Consider the following 17,908-nt stretch of genomic DNA (forward strand, 5'->3'; position numbering starts at 1 on the left):
CAGTCTGGCAGTTGCTTTCAAATCTGCAACAGTTTGTTACAGTCAATTAGTAACAGTTAGTCATAACAGGCAGGTAGTAACAGTCACTCAGTAGCAGTCATTAACAGTCAGATTGCGGGTAACTGAGCATCTGCAGAGCAGAAAAACTGTTCCTCTGACTGTTAGACACTTAATAGAGTCATTTAACTCATCAAATTAGGAAGAGATGCTTCATTACCATCTATACACTTGCGTGACTGCAGTTCGTGCGCGTGCACGTGAGCATGTCACACACGATTTCGAGGCAAATGCACATTTTTATTTCCTAAAAGACAAACAGAAAGAAATAACACGATAAAATTCAAAAGAGAGACACCTGCAAACGCACAGGCCAAGAAAATCATGTGACATATTACTACCATCTAGAGGTAGAAATTAGACACTGCAGCCTACCTCTTTGCCTCGTTGCCTTTTCTTCCTTCGTCTTCTCCTTCTGATAAAAGCCACAAATATGTTGTTGCCTGAACGGAAAACATGAGTGACCCTAGCATCACTACCAGAATCAGGTACCAGAAATCTCAGCGGGTTCTGTTGTTCTATTCCATTCACATGAGGAACAGATCCGATTGAACCTTCACTCCACCATCAGCTTCACATGTGGTCAATCTTAAATTGTTGTGTAGTTTAGTGCCATATATTCAGCTGAATGAATTTTGATTATATAAGTATACCAATGTTTAACAATTAATTTATAGTTTTAGAATAGTTATACAGACGTATCTCCTTCAAACCCTTACCTCTCTAACACCAAAGTCCACAAAAAAAGAGAGTTGTTCAAATTTGTTATTTTTTTTTAGTCTTGGGCAACAATTAAAAATTTTAAATCAAATTAATCGCACAATTTTCTGTGATCAATTGTATTTTTCATGTACTGTACAAATTCAGCAATGGATTCAGAAGTATTTGGTCTCGTTTATTCTTAAGGTACTGCAAGAGGCGGTATTTTATGAAAGAATCAAATGGTTTTGCTAGAGCATTAGCATTATATCGAGTTGCACGTATAAAAATAAATCTCTGGGTTATCAGTCCTCCAAATCATTTATTCTAAGATTATAAGGGTTGTGAGCACCATCTGAGCAACAGCAAGTTAACAGGTATATTATACATATTGCATTTAAGTGATACTTCAGACTTGAAGTACTCTTGTGATAAAAACTCTAGAAAATCCCCTGGTCCATTGACTATTGAGTTTTCTTTCTAGTGTTAAGGCACCGTAGTCATCCAGAGGCCATGGTAGTTATTTTAAGGTCCAAGTTCAATGTCAGATCTTTCTTGCTCAACACAGATGGAAGGATCCATTTTTATAGTGAACCTTTCTTTGCAGTGCATTCATTTTAAAATACCATTGGTTACAGAAACAAATACAACTAATATGTTATATATATGCCTGATGGGCCTTGAAAAGTGACGTCTATTGTAACCTGTAGGCCAGAGGTGTCAAACTCATTTTGGTTCATGGTCCACATACAGCCTAATAAGTTGTGAAGAGGGCTAGACCAGTACAATCGTAACATAATTACCCATACGTAACAATAAGTTCATGCATGTGTATTAGAAAGTTTTTCGTATGAAAGAAATATCATTTTACCAAAACATCAATAACATAAAGTGTTTTGTTTTTTTAAACTACTTTCAAAATTCATCAAGCAAGCCATATTGAACCCCTAGTGGGGGTCGTATGTTTGATACCCCTGCTGTAGGCACTTCCAGAAATCCGCTGGTTTACAGTTTTTATAATAGTATAAAGTTAAGTTGGTTAACTGTTTGTTTTGGTTCCTTCATCATTGTCATGGTCGTTGTATGTGCATGAAATATATTACCCTCATGACAAACCAGTATTTTTAACAACTTGTTTATTGTTGTAATGAAACATAGAAATAGTGATCAGATTTAGGGGTACTTTGAGACAGTGGTGTAAAAGATCTGCTCACTTCACTCCATTCAGTTGGCTGTGTTAACTATGCAGAAAGTTTAATTTACTTTATCTTTTTTTAATATATATTTTAATATATACTATTTCATTACTATATATATTAATATATATTTATATTATCAATATATATATATATATTGTTATTTTCTTTAAAAACTTTGACATTTTTGACATTGTGACTTGCCGTATTTTTCGGACTATAAGTCTTATTTTTGTTCATCCTTTGGCTGGGTTTGCGACTTAGTACTCCAGTGCAACTTACTGTAAAAAAATTTTTTTTCTTCTTTATTATGCATTTTCTGGCTGGTGTGACTTATACTCTGGAGCAACTTAGTCCCGAAGATGTGGTACATGTAACTGTTTAAAATTATTTGTTCCGATCTACCCTAGTAACACAAACTTACCACAGGAGGCAGCACTAGATCTGCACCTCTTGTGTCCCTTTAAGCTTTGTTGTGTGGCAGTTATTTTTTATGATTTTTTTTTTTCTTTTTTAAGTTGGTTCGAAGACTTTTAAGGGCATATGGACTTAAGCAGTTAACATTTGTTCATCGGCTGAAATCCTTTTTTTTTCTTTCAAGTTTGTTGTTTAACTGCACATATCTGTTTCCTGAGCTGACGAATATCAAATATTAGAACCTTCTTTAACTGCACATATCTGTTTCCCGAGCTGACGAATATCAAATATTAGAACCTACAAATCAGTATCTGAACTTCAAAAGCCTGAACTTAAAGGTTTGAGGAAGGAAGTTGTCTCTTCCTGCAGCTTGTACTTACCTTATCACAGATTACAGCAGCATCCGCATTGTTTGAAAATGACTGACAGCTGGTGATATTTATGCTCATGGACACGTGTGTGTTTGACTGGGTTTTTTTTTTTTTGTTTGTTTTGTTTGTTTGTTTGTTTTTTCTATCAAGTACGTGAACACACACACACACTCACTGATACACAGAGAGCTGCTGTTATTCTTGACATTCTGTCGATACGATTGTGTCGGTGGGTTTGATGCAGCTTTCGACGCACGCTGGTCTGAGCTCTCTGACAGACACACACACACACATACACTCAGCCATCTTGTTCTTTCTCTGTTTCCATTTTCTTTGTTCATTATTCGGTCTCTGTCTTCGTCTTCTGTCTCGTGGTGATAAACCGGTGTTTGCAGTCGTGGACACACAGGTTTCACAATTTTAGTCAGAACAATCTTCTGTCGCTCAGATTGTGAGAAAGTAAAGAAGAAAACATGAAACAAAAAAAACTTTTATGTTTAGTTTGATGATAAGATTTGTGGAAATAATCTTGACTGATCGTGCGATATTCACCAAGCAAATAGTAATGTATGTATTATTCAAATATAGATCACAGTGATCACAGTAGCTGTGGATTACTCTCAAGTAAGGACAATTAATAGAGATAAATCAAATGATAAAAATGATTCTCAGATTTTTATTTTTTATTATTATTATTCAAAGGACAAATCCCAAGTAGATGTTTCACATTTATTTTTATTTGTGAATAATTTGTATCAGATACCAGATACTGGTACACGAGCCTAGAGGCCCTCTAGTGGCTGTCGGTGTGAAAATAACAAACATAAGAATATATGTATTTTAGTATATAAGTCGCACCTGAGTATAACTCGCAAACCCAGCCGAAGAACGAAGAAAAGTGTGACTTATAGTCCTGAAAATACGGTATATATTCTGCTTTTGTATCCTAGTTTATATCTACGAGTGAAGCACTGAAGTGCTATACAAACAAACTCCACTTACTTCCCTATTTACTAATACATTCACAAATCCACTGATAGTGACTTCTTTGGACAATGTGAGCTACAGTATACAGAGCATGTAGTCCAATGGGACTACCCTGGCAGTTGCCATCTTATGAAAAAGACTTGCTCACCTGCATGCCACTGATAGAAACTGTTTTGCACATTCCTCTGCGGAGCGATGCTCTTCAAGATTTTATTACAGTTAGCACAGATGACTTCAGTTTTCCAGGCGGTAGTGATGTGATGTGCTGTCACTCCAATATGTTATTGTTTTTGCCTCGGAGTTGTGAATATTGTGAATATTAGTCATTACTTTGGTTATCTTGACACATCGGGAGTTGCTTTCAAACGTCAGTAAAGCCCTTGTCCTAAACAATATTAGTCCGTCTGCAGTCCCTCACAATCCAATCCACATTTTACAATTGTATCAGTCAGTTTGTCAACCACAGGCCTACTTACTGTATGTACTGTCTTGACTCAGTGGGGGCTGGTATGGCACCTGCCAATCATCTGACCTGAAGTTGAAGCCTTTGCAAACACACAGTTAGCATTGAGATGATATTTTAAGTGCTTCTGTGAAACAAAATCTCCTTTATGCAGAGTGTAGACATGAAATGCCTATTGACTTTTTGTCTTTGTTTTTTATAAGTGAGGCCAGACGGTGGATGGATGGATGGATAGAATGGTCTAATTAACTTAACAAATGTATTAACGTGCTTTAATGCGTTAATTTCAACAGTTTGAAAAAATATGTAATGACCACATCAGCCTAAATTCCCTGTGATGTGAAACCTCTCTCTTCCTGTGACAACCATCAATTAGTGGTTCTAACATGAAAATGTGGCAGATGAATATTAAATATTAGAGTTTCACTCTTAGCGCTCTATGAATACTCACAGGTTACATGTCACCGTTTAAACTGATCATGAACCTACATTTTAATTACTTTTAGTATTATGTTTTAGTATGTGGGATCATTGTATCTGATCAGATTTTTTTGTGACCTAGAGATGGAGAAATCCTAGAGTTTTGAAAAAGTCCATGTGTTTGGAGAAGAGGGCGTCTGTAGACTATTCTTTATCCCTGAGAGATTTTGTTGTTGATCTTTAAATAAACCTGCTGCACCAGAAGAGAGTCTCCGTAGTGCAGCAATCGGGTCCAGCCTGCTCCCTGCCATGACCTACTGTAAAGGGGTGTCTATATATCGATGGCTTCTCAAGTATTTCCACAAATGTTTGTGACCACAAACCTCAAAAATCATTCAAAGCTCTAGTCTACAAATGTCTCTCGTTTCTTTTATCATTCAAATCGACTATCATCTATCTTCACTGGCACAGACCTGATCTCTGCCCAAATGATGGAACAAACAGAGTCACATATGGACATAGACCTGGTCGCTGTGATATTGTTTTGGACTTCATCTGCTACAGAGAGAAAGATGTTTGAACAGCTTATAACCAAAGTATTTCCTAATCTATAACTAGTAAGCTGATCTAAACAAAAGCATTATTTAAAGTATGGATGTCGGATAATATCGGCCAACCAATGTTATTGTCACGATATTAACATAATTATGTAATATCTGTAAGAATCATTATTAGTTTTACCTCCGGTAATGAAAACCTGATAATGCAATGCCTGGATTTTGCCAAATATGTTGGAATAGCTTGTTGGGGTACAAAGAAGTTTACTGCAGTTTTTGGGGAAAACAGCTGCGTATCGGTATCGGTTGATATCGGACGCGGAAATTAGGTGTTTGCCCGATATCGGTAAATCAGAGGTTAGCAAAAAGTTAATATCGGACATCGCTAATTTCAAGTAATTAAGAAGAACAGTTCACCAACTTGGTGGCAGTAAGGGATTTTGCAAGTCTCGAGTTGAACAACGAACATTGCGGAAGAGCTGGACACATCAGTTGAAATATTTATATACACTCACAAATATGCAAATGGATTTTTATTCTATTACTGGCAAAACGAAATTTTTAGACAAACCAATGAGGTTGGGGTGTGTGTGTTTTGTGTGTGTCTATCAATTTTATTTTATTTTTTGTCCTTGTTGGTTGTCCAAACTGACAGTGGCTTGTTATTTCCCATGTTGTCACAAATCTGTGTTGCTGAATTACTCAGGCAACAATTGCATTGTTGATGACAACTTTCTGCTCGGGCAGCGACAAACCCAGTGTTCCACTTCTGTCAAGCTTCAAAAATAAATTTTCCTTAGATTTGTGTCTAATGTGTGTCTCCCAGAAAAAAGTTCTTCAGAAGTTGGTGCAAGCAAAAAAAAACTAAAAAAAAAACTCTAATAACCGTCTTCTTTAGAAATTCTATGAATGACAAAAACTCTAATAATCGTCTTCTTTAGAAATTCTATGAATGACAAACGTCACAATTTGTAAATATTACCACTTCTCTGTTTGTAGAATTCCCAAAAGTTGAACAATTCTTCAGACTTGTGGCACAGAGACATCTGAAAACCTGTCCCAAGCTCCCTTCCAGTCCTGGCTCAGTGGTCCACTCTGTCCAGAAGGCCGCTCCACAGGATATTAGACATCTCAGCATTCTGGGAAAACTGCCCAGGGTTTCAGATGACCTCAAGAGTTAAAAGCAAAGCAGCGGGAGAGACAGACGAAGACATGGAACGAACATGGAAACATAGGCAGACGAAGGCACCGAGGAAGCACAGGGACATGGAGCACAGGATGAAGAGAAGGAAGCTATTAGATTAGGAAGTCTTTTGAGGGACAAGATGGACAGTGAGTAGGATAGGACGGCAATAAAGAGACAAAACACAGTAATATCAACTTTTAAAAGAGAACCCTATACGATAACAGTGAAAAAGAAAATATTTTCAATTATGGGAAACATATTGCCAACAAAACACATTTAAGAAGGAACTTTGGCAACCTAAAAAAAAGAGATAAAGAAAAGTGATCAATCTGAATCACTATAAATCTAACTATAAGACTATAAGTTGCACTTTTTTTCCTCCTACGGCTGTGTTTGTGGCTAATACTCAGGTGCGACTTATATATTAATATATGTTTGTTTGTTTTTTGACTACTGACTACTGCGCCACTGAAAACTTACATGTTGGTTATTTTCACACTGATGGTGGTGCAACTTATACTTTTTTTTCTTCATTTTTCGGCTGCTGCGACTTATACTCCGGAGTGACTCATAGTCTGGAAAATACGGTAATGAATTCAAAAGTTTAGGCATTGTGCACTTTTATTTTGAAAATTCAGCTATGTGAAGTAGCAAAACCCAAAAGTTAGGTTAGATTAACAAAAAAAAAAAAAAAAAAACGCAAAATGAACTCATTTGAATGAACTAAGAACTATTTTGTGGTTGATAGTCTATCATTCTTGTAGATCTTGTCCAGTTTTCCCACAGTCTTTTTCCGTCTTTTGGTATGACAATTACACTTAAGAGGGTGATGCTTTCAATGAAAGCGGCTGGTCTCTCTGTGTTCGCCTCTGTGTCTCTCTGTCTCTTTTTTTTTTTTTTTTTTGCTCTCTTTGTGCGTGTGTGGAACAGAAAGGTCTTTTTCTTCATGTCTGTCAGTGTCGCCAACTGTAGGATCAGTGTTTTCAGCAGCAGAAGCAGCAGGGGGTAAATAAGAGAGAGAAAACGCAGAATAGGTGCAGAGTAAAGGTCTCTCTCTTTCTCTATCTATCTACAAGTGTCTTTTTTTTTTCTTCTTCTTTTTCTCCTGCTCAGTTTCCCACTGTTTCTTTGTTGAAACCTAGTTGTACAAGGACTTCTTTCTTATTCTGCCTTATAGCGCGAGCAGGAAGTGTAATTTATAAGAAGCACTTATTCACTTGACACAAAGCGCACACTGACTCACACACACACTCTTTTAGTCGAGCCATATCTTCTTATTGGGGAATCTTTCAATAAATCAATGTGACTTTAAACACATTTCCCAGGCGTGGCGCTCTGACCTGATAAGGAGTGAACTAATCTCTTTTGAGGCTGCCGGCGAAGAGCTTTGAACCAAATCTACTGTGCATCTATCACCAAGGTTATTTGTCAATGGCTGCTAATCCCAGGTAAATTTGCCTGCGTTTTATATCAGGGGTTCTCATGTCTGAAGTTTCTCAGCCTTGGGAAAATTCGAGCACAGGCTTAGCGTAAAGTGGAACAAAAGACGAAATGTTATGGATTTAAGCAGGAAAACAAAGGTGGAATGGGGTGGGGGGGTACAGAGAATAAGGGAGGGGTGTGTTCTTTAATATTCTCAACGCATCAAAGTCTGAGGAGAGTCATGATGTTTTTTGATTTTCTCAAGCAGGTTAGAGGTGTGACGTGTACGGACAAAAAAACGGTTCCGAGCGGTAAGAGCCATGTTGAGTCAAAGTAGACTTTAAACTATTCTGATCGATTTGTATGAAAGAAGAGAAAGATTTCTCCCAGTTAAAGGAGGCGCAGGCACGATTCTTTTAGAAGCCTATTGATCAGGGATCACATCCTAACCTTTCAGGATCTGAGGAAAACCCGATTTTAGCTACTTAACCAGAGGCTAACTTAATAATAGCTACATTTGTCTTAAGATTACCTTCTCCTTGTTTGTAGTGCTTCTAGAGAATGTATCTCATTTACAAGAGAAATATATGTTGAAAAATCTTCTTTTGTTCTGTTGTTCTGACATGTTTTGTTCACGTTTTCGAGACGCTAACTTTACGCTTCCTGTCGTAGAAAAGTAGTTAATTGTTGGTTGTTTTTAAACCTGTAGCCATCAAGATTAGTTTGTTGCTTTTGCATTTTTTTTTTTATAGTTTTTATTTTGAAAAAAATAATTTTCTTTTTGCATATTCTTCTGTCCTTTTTTTTTTTCATTGCCATGGCCGTGCTTATTCCCCTCCTTCCACCTTCGCTCAGTCTCCAAGTAAACGTTATTTTGCCCTCCTTTTTTTTCCATGCCTTGAAGTTTCTCCCCTCATGTGCGTAAAAGATGATGGAAAATCACTCCTCATATCTGTCATCTGTCAAGCTGTGTGATGATGCCTTTTGATCTGGATTTCCTCTGTTTATGGCCCACGTCAGGACAAAAAGAGTCATGGCCTCGAGTGCTTACAACAGTGTGTAAATAGTTTGACGTGTGGCTCCGTGACAGAGTTTTCGGGAGTAAATAAGGAACCAAACAACTGCGGACAAATTAAAACGAACTTCGGTGTCTGTTTTATCAAGTAAACATTCAGAGCTGCGTCATTTGGGGTTTGCACATTTGTGGTCTTTGATATGAATAATTCACTTTTATTTTTTTGTGTGAGAGATGAAACTGCGCGTGATGAAAACGTATTACTTACATTACGAGGAACACACACACACACACAAACACACAAAGAAGGAGAGAGTGAGCGAGAGCAAGAGAGACAGGTCACACTCACACAACTAGCGCATTATCATCGGGATAAGTCGGCACAAGTATAACACCTTCGCTGGAGGAATGCAAGGGGGGGGGGCGTCAGATGAGGTTCAAACAGTCTGTTAACGAACAAAGTTCAATCAGAGGCAGAGATACAACAATGATAGGTTAAGTAAAGGCTACAACAGGCTGACACCAACAGGTGGAAGGAAAACAACTGTTCAGACAAACAGTTCAACAACTGTTCACAAAATTATATGTATTTATATATACACATAGACATATATACATACATATATGTATATAAAATGTATATATTTTTTCATATCCATATATGTGTATATACATAAAGAAAGAAAAAGAAGCATACAGAATAAATCGTATTACTTTAATATAGTATTAAAATGATGCTATAATGAAACAATGATGAAAAGAAAAAGGAAAATTTGATTTTACTTTATTATTTTTGCCCTAATGTTTTTATTTATTAACTGCGTTTGTCTAATTATATTTGTAATTTTTTTTTTAAATGACATGCTATTATATTTTTTAATGACATGTCTATCTTTAATAAGACATCTTTAAGGTTTTTTTTTTAATTATCTTTAATCTCTTCATCATTCTGTGTTTCTGGTCTGATCTCAGTTTTTAGTGGCCTTGAAATGATGGGAATATTTGCAGTGGAAGCTGCTGACTGCTCAAATTCACTATTCTATTTGTCAGTGACAGCTGACACAGACAGAAGACAGGGTTTCGGTTAATGACAAATGGAGATTAAGTGATTTTTTAGCCTCTTAACAAAAGTCTCCCTCAGCTTCAGTCTATGATAATCTTCAGGATTTGTTCACATCTGTATCTTCCTGTCAGATAGGCTTTAAAAACAGGAAACTGATGTTTGAAGACCACTTTTCTTCCCAACATCAACATCCAGAGAGAAAATCGGTGATTAAAGCTCACAGGGACACGGGAGCTGTTGGTTCACTGCTGCCCCCTGTGTTTAGATAATCATCTTCAGGCTGTGACCTCACTTCAAATTGGCCTATATCTGCACATTGCTCCATCTACTGTTGCCCTATTTGCTGCCTTTTCTCTTGTACATTTTGTACATTATTCGTACTCTATCTTCACCTTTATTCCTCCATCCTGCTCTCCATCTCTGCTGTCTTTGTCACGTGGGCAGTTCTGGTACAAGCAGTGGTGTTAGACATACGGCCGGCGGGCCCAAACCGGCCCACTAGGGGATTCAATCCAGCCCGCTTGATGAACTTAGAAAGTAAAAAAAAATGCACAAACTCCTTTTCTTGTGGATGTTTTTCAAATTATATTTTATGAAATACAAATAGCTTCTAATGTTCTTGGACTTATTTGCAGGAATAGAAAAGGGTGGAAACATGAAAATAGTTTTTTATAGGCAGATGCTATGATTGTAGTGGCCCACTTGGCATCTACTCAGGCTGTATGTGGTCCCTGAACCAAAATGAGTTTATCTGTCAACAACAACAATAGAAACTTAATATAATTAAAATAAAATAATTATGTATTAAGTATTATAATTATTATTGATATTATCATTGTAATATAAAAATAACTATTTGGTTATTTTTGGTGTGTGTGTGTATATATATATATATATATACATATATATGTATATATACATATATATGTATATATATATATACATATATTGTGAAGTCTGTATTCATATTTACCATTTGACACATCACACATCTACCTCACAAGAATTTTTTTTTTTTTGTAGATAAAAATGAATCGAACAACATTATTTTTCTACGAAGCAATCATACCGTTACATAAAGGAACGTGTGTAAATAACGAGTTAGGCCGAAGGGTCGAACGTGTTTGATCGTAAGGATGACAATATCGCTCTCATAGTTTGTTTTTCATACATTAGAAATACTTTCATCTCAGTCTTTGCCTTCTCGCTTTTTCACTTTTTCTTTTTCTTCTTTAAAGGGCAATTGATCTCAACAAATTCACATTTCCAGTTAGACACTAAGACGAGAATTCCAAGAAAATTGAAAAGAGAGATATTTGTGGAAATGCCAAGGCAACGCAACACAACAAATACACACGGACACACACAGAACTGGTTCCACTTGCCCTGTGACTGCAGGATGATGATGGTGGAGGCAGAGGGTAGTGATGATGACGGAACACAATGCGGCCTTTTATTTATCAACAATGTCCACATAATGGCTGCGGAATTTACCAAGATAGAAAAAGAAACAATTCTCACAAAAAGGAATGGAGATTAGACAGGGGCGAAAAAATTATTATGTGTGGGTCCTGATAAGTATGTGTGTTGTTTTGTGTGCGTGTGTGTTTATGATGTAGTAATGAACTTGCTGAGTATAAACTAAATTAAAAAAAAGAAAGAACAAAACTAAAAACTGTGAATGTGCCCTTTAAAATCTCCTGAAATGATCAGTAACTCTTTCAGACTTTCAGAATAAAACTGACGTTTGAGTTTATGTGAAAATCAAAAGTGTGTAGGATTAAAGACATGGAATAAAATATCAGATATAAGAGAGAAAACGAATAGCCTGATACGCAAACATGTCTTATTTTTACACAATGAATATGTTTTTACACAAATATGAGTTTAAGCTTCCTCAAACTGATCTTTGTTAGTTAAAAAAAAACAAAAAAACAACCCCCTCAGAATAAAAAAAGGGTTTTTTTAAACCCTGGAAAAAAAAAAAACAATAAAGGTGTTTTAACGTCAACTCCAGCTTCTCTGATAATTTCCACACATTCAAATTAGTAAAATGTCAGAGAAGATGAGAGACGACTTGAACCTTCTTCCCCAATAATGACCCCTCGGGTTTGAGCATCATTTTCCCTTCTTCATCACAAACATTAAAAACACTTCTCTTCATTTTTCCCTTTTCTCGCTTTGTGTTTATGTGGTAAAAGAAGGTAATAGATCAAGTTTGTTCCATTATTCTCTCCGAAGATCATTAGCAAATATAATTAGATATGAAAGAAAGTAATTTGGAGAACAGAGGAAAGAAAAGTGCTTTCAGGCAGAAAAGATAAATCTGCGCATCACAGTGTTTGGGTTTTTATCCAGAAACTTACTCTAAGTGACACTCAGAGAGAAGACAGACAGAAAAATAAAAACAGAATTGTTTTCGCAAACGTATCTTTACAGGTTTACATTCAGTTTGGATTGATACATTTTCCAATAAATATTATTAGGTTTCAGTTTTTTTGAATGACATTTAAAGTAGTACGTAGAACATTCAGTGGTAGGTTACGGTAAATATTTTTGGTTAATGTCAGCTAGAGGTGTCTGACTATACCAGCCGACAGCTATTATCTGCCCGATATTAGCATAATTAGGTAACATCGGTTTTCTTCCGATAATGAAAACCCAATAACGCCTGGGTTTCGCCAGATATGCTGGAATCGCTTTAAAAATATATATTTTGTACTGACAATGCTAATTTGTGGAATACCTTTAGTAAAGCATTACAATAAATGTGGGTAGTGTGTTCAATCTGTGACATGAGATATGTCATGTGACCTAATAATAGTTTTCGTGGAAAATGACTATTTCGGTATTGGTTCATTTTGGAATCGGAAATTAAGTGTTTGAACAATATCGGATATCGGCAAAAAGCTAATATCGGACATCCCTACCATCAGATTAACTCAAAATTCATTCATGAAGTAATATTATTGACAAACTATGAAAACACGGCAGAAATACGAGAGGAAGACAAACACAGAAAGCTTGAACATCTGCTCAGATTTTAATCTTACCTTTTTGATTCTTTCTTCAAAACAACTAACTATGTTCCCTTTTTGGAGTTGCTTTTTCCCCCCTCATCTGCCTTTTTCTTGTCGATCCAACCTGTACCATTGGGGTCCCCCTTGTCATTAGTCACAGTCATCAGTCAGTGTCACAGTTTTTATTTGAGGTTCCGACACAGTTAACAGAGAACAATAATTTGGTCTTGGCTCATCTTGTTGCGCTAACGTGCTCTTGGCATACTCTTACTTACATGTGATGTCTGGTTCTACCTGCTTTGGTCCTGGCTCCTATTAATATACAAGAGGCACAATTTGGCAGGCCTACGTCGGGTGCTACACCACCTCCATGCTCTACCGTCCGCATTAAACTTTTAAAACAACGCTGAGACCCAAACTGAGAGAACCAAGACAACAAACACGCTTCAGTTTATAATCCGGAAACTAGACCCAGAACCTTCTGGAGTCTGAAGGTGAAGTCCCCGATATCACCTTCATTCAATCTCTCTCTTTGTCACCGCTTCGCGCGCACATTCACGCACGCACTCAAACATATAGAAACATATAGGCCTCCTGTCTAACATGTCACATGGAACAAGAAAAGATCGTCTCCTGGAGCTGTGACGTGTCACTCCACAAGATGGTATCTCTTCTATCCTTTCAGTCCGACAACACTGCTGACATCTGCCGTCCGTGACAACTCCACAGCACAATCGTTATGTCATTGTCGCAAACAGCAGCATTTGCAACCGTGCAGTGATAAGTTATTTTGTCGAACTAAAATAAACTGATAAGTTAAATTATATTTTTTTAATAAACGGAATATTCTTTTTTATTGTGTGTCAGCTGTAGTTGTGGTAGATATGGTTACGGTAGATATGATTGGTGTTATTTGAAAACGTTTCAAATTTTACCATTTATATTGAATTTACCTTATTTTATTTAGTGTAAAATACGTGTATATGTATAATTAAATATACCAGATATTTATATTGCCCATTTAACATAACAGATACCTCTGAGAGTATATTTATGAATTTAATACATATTATTACTGTTGGACAATGATAAAAATCATAGTTTTGTCTTTGTTTTTTTTTTTTTTTTTTTTTACTTTTCCCATTTTTTTTTGGAAACCCCAAAAAACAAACGCAGGGGAAATTCATATAAGATACGTTTGTGAAAACATTTAGTTTGTAAACACATGCAACAAATATAGTGCTTTTTCTGTGCACAGCCGTGATCAAAATATTATGAAAGGTACCTTCAGGTAATTTATGTCAAAACTGAGTCTGGGGTTTAAAGTAGAAATGTTTTTCCTTCTGGAACAAACAGATATGTTTTTATCCACATTTATTAAAAAACATCCTAGGTAGAAGGCTATTCTATTTTACTATGACATGTAAAATAATTAAAACACATTAAATAACAAAAACGAACAGAACAAGTGAAACGTGTTTCACGTAGAAAAAGATAAAATGGGATTAGAGTGAATTCCTGCTCAGTGCTTATTTATCCCCTGTTTGAGTCTGCCATCTAGTGGTTATAGTGGCCTTACACTGCAAAATCAGATTTACAGACTAAACACTATGGTTGCTCAATTTTCATCATCAGTTTCTATTTTTACAAAATTATACCCGGTAACAGATAAACGGATGAAAATGTACCCGGTAACAGATAAACGCATGAAAATGGATGGATGGATGGGAGTTTAATTTGTTAAATAGCTTGACGTTTTATTAGTCACTTAATAAATAAACGCCATTTTAATTCAGTGTTAGCATTTGCAACAAGGCTTCTTACTTGTCTATTTAAACTTAATTTTACCATTACGATTACCAGTTAACATACTTGTGGCTGTCGCTCAAATTATATTTGTATATTCTTGATATATTTTTGAATATTTGAGTTAGTGTCACTGAGGTAAATCTTAACAAAGGATTTCAACTACTGTGGCCGCTGTGACGTCGGATTTGGCAGTAAAAAAAGGCACAGATTAAGAATTAACCCAAATAAGTGTGAGTGTGTGTACTCTTGTACTTGATTCTCATTTTGCTTTGTTTGTTAGCCGATTTCATAGTATTTGGAATATCTTTTTAAAAAATCTTGTAAGTGGTTCAAAACAATATTTTTTATTAGCATGTTAGCTAGTAATGCTAATCTGTCTGTTCTCTTTTCTCATTTGCCATAGTTCACCTGTGGGTGGGAGGAGAGGACGAAGATCGCCCCATGACCGCCGACCCCACACTGACCCTTCACCCTGACAGTGATCTCAACAATCACTCAAATGGCTTAAATGGAGGCGAGGTTGAGGGTTAAAAAAAAAAAAGAAACTCTGCCATGAAGGTGAAAGATGTGTAAATGAAGGATGAAGAACGCTGAATGAAGAAGAAATTTAAAAAGACTTTATTTAAAATGAAAAAAAAAAAATCACAAAACTACCATCACAGTGAGAACAATTGTATGCAGGACAGAGTTTGGGTTCGATTATGAACATCTTTGAGTTTTTTTTGGACACTAAAACTAATGTTTGTCTCCTGTGGCCCTGGTCTTATCATTTTTTGTTTTTGATTAAACTACCTGTTTAAAAAAAAAACAACACATACATTCCTTTTCCTAAAACATTTCCTAAAATGTTTTTTTTTTTGTTTGAATTTGTTTGTTCAACAGGAGTTCTTACGTGGTCACCTTCTGTTTGCTGCCACCTAAAGGCCACTTCCTGTGTGTTGTTACTGGAATTCTCTCCTACTGTAAGAACAGAAAACAGTGACTGATGGACAGAGTCATGTACTTCCTGTCCCTCCCCCCTTCAGTTAATCAAAGCTCTGGTGTGCTTACGTCATGTGAAGTGACAGAAGTCATGTTCAAATTTACTGTTACTGTACATCACAGAAGAAAAACAAACAAACTAAGCTGTAAAGTATGTTTCAGGTAATTAAAAAAAAAACAGTAGTGAAAAAGCAGGAACGTTTATTTTTGTTTGTTTGTTTTTTTCAGGTGAAGTTGAAGGATTAAAGCAATGTTTTGTTTCTTCTGTCATCTTTATCTTCTCCTTATATCCAATGCTTCTTTCTCCCTGTCTTTCATTCCTCCAATCTTAACAATCACTTTTTATTATCTTATATGTAAAGATAATAATAATATTTCAACTTCCATTTTCCTTACTTTCTTGCTTCCACCTCTCCTTTCCCTCCCTTTCTTTCTTTGCTTTTCTTTCCCCAAACATCCCCCTCTTGTTTCTGGCATTGTTGTTATTTCCTTCACCTTGTAAGCATGTTACTTACTTCTTACTACAGTATTACTTGTGGTAAAAAAAAAATTGTAAAAAAGTACAACAACCCACATATTTCAATGGTTAATTTAACCTGAATGTTTTGATCGTAAAGAGTCAAATGTGAGACCTAGTCAAGATCTGGTTTAGACCTGGTCCGGACTTACTCCACTTATTACTGCCTTGTTTGTTTCCTCCCCAGGAGCTGCTGAATCTTGATGTTCATACAAAGATTGACAGCAGTTTAGAAAAAAAAACAACAGGAAAAACAGAGAGAGATAGAAACAAAACAACAACAAAAAATCCCAGATATCATCTTCCCGGTTCTCATCCTGCAGGATAGAGAGTCATTTCAAAGTAAAAATTAACAAAAAGAAAAGGTGTGTGTTTTCCCGCTCTGACACTTTCTCTTTTTCTTTGTCACGGACGTTTAAACCCTGGAGAGTGTCAGGCATTTGTAAAATACTGTTGTTGCACAGTTTTAAGGACTACTGAAAAAAAAATCGCTTTGTTGTACTATTTACTTTAAAATTAGATTTAACAACAAAAAAAAGAGTGTATAAAAGAGAAATCATGTGTATATTGGGCTTAGATCAGATCTGTTCTTGCTTCTTCTGCAAACGCTGTGTTGCTCTGTGCTCGACTGTAGGACTTAGGGTTGATTTGTTTTTTTTGTTTTTGTTTTTTTCTTTCATTTTTTTGGGATTTTCTATGTACTGTACAAAATATTACTCTCTTTCTCTCTCCATTTACTGATTTAAAAAGAAAATGAAAAAAAAAGATGACAATCGTCTTCTGTGCTGCAAACATATTTGCCCACATATATAGATATATATAAATATATATACATGACCCATTATTAATATAATTAATAATAATAATATTCATTTGAATAATATGATTTTTCTTCATTTCAAGTTTAAATTTTCAATTTTTCTGAGAATTATTTGGCACTGTGATAGTATTCTAAATCCGAGCTATACAGTATAAAATTAACTAAACTGAAGGTGTGTGTGTGTTTGTGCATCACTTGGCTTCGTGAACTGTCACATTTTTTGTGGGGAAAAAAATATTAATGAGTATAAATGGTCCAAATATCAAGTACTACTTCTTATTTTTTAATTTTACCAGCCTGTATAATGTACGTGGCTATAAAAAAAAAAACGTTTTTTTGTATGTAAATCTCCCTTTTGACCTGCAGTATAGAATAACCTGTTTCAGCAGCATGATTCAAAATCTTACTTTCTAAAAGCTGCAGAGTAGTTTCTGTGTGTTTATTTCTACCTTATTTTTTACATGTGGATTTCCTTTTTTGTTTTGTTTTTTTATTTGGGAGGAAAATGAAATGATTTAAATGTAAAACCAGCAGTAAAAACTGCTTATGTTAGGGAAACATAACAGGGTGTGTACATGTGGAAGGATTAAAGCAGGGGGAGGGGGGTGGGCAGATATGACATCATCTAATCAGAGCTCTGCCGTTCTCTTTACCATCTATAGTGATGGACTAGAGGTGTTGATGATAAATATGATCATAATGATGATTAGCATTCCACTCTACATGTTTAAATGCGTAAAAAATAATAATAAAAAAAATCTCTACTGTCTTGTGAGCTGAACAACTCTTTCTGTTTTGCTGTATCCTCATGAAAGATGCTTTGTTTTTGTAACTACTGAACTGTACTTATAATAAAATAAAATGTATTCAAACAAAAAAGTTTTATTTTTAATCTATTCTTAACTTTT

General features: G+C 35.7%; 1 protein-coding gene across 2 annotated transcripts in view; it reads left to right on the forward strand.

Annotated features, from left to right (window-relative positions):
• znf536 (zinc finger protein 536) overlaps window positions 1-16,212 on the forward strand; it is a 231,126-nt gene extending 214,914 nt beyond the window's left edge. For both annotated transcript variants that reach the window (XM_017032457.2, XM_025055399.1), the window contains one exon: window positions 15,086-16,212. In XM_017032457.2, coding sequence (XP_016887946.1) covers window positions 15,086-15,213 — 128 coding nt within the window. In that variant the 3' untranslated portion in view covers window positions 15,214-16,212. The remainder of the gene's footprint in view (window positions 1-15,085) is intronic.
• Window positions 16,213-17,908: the final 1,696 nt, after the last annotated feature.

The sequence above is a fragment of the Cynoglossus semilaevis genome, chromosome 5 (genome assembly GCF_000523025.1).
Source record: "Cynoglossus semilaevis isolate Cse_v1.0 chromosome 5, Cse_v1.0, whole genome shotgun sequence".
In the NCBI taxonomy this organism is placed as follows: Eukaryota; Metazoa; Chordata; class Actinopteri; order Pleuronectiformes; family Cynoglossidae; genus Cynoglossus; species Cynoglossus semilaevis.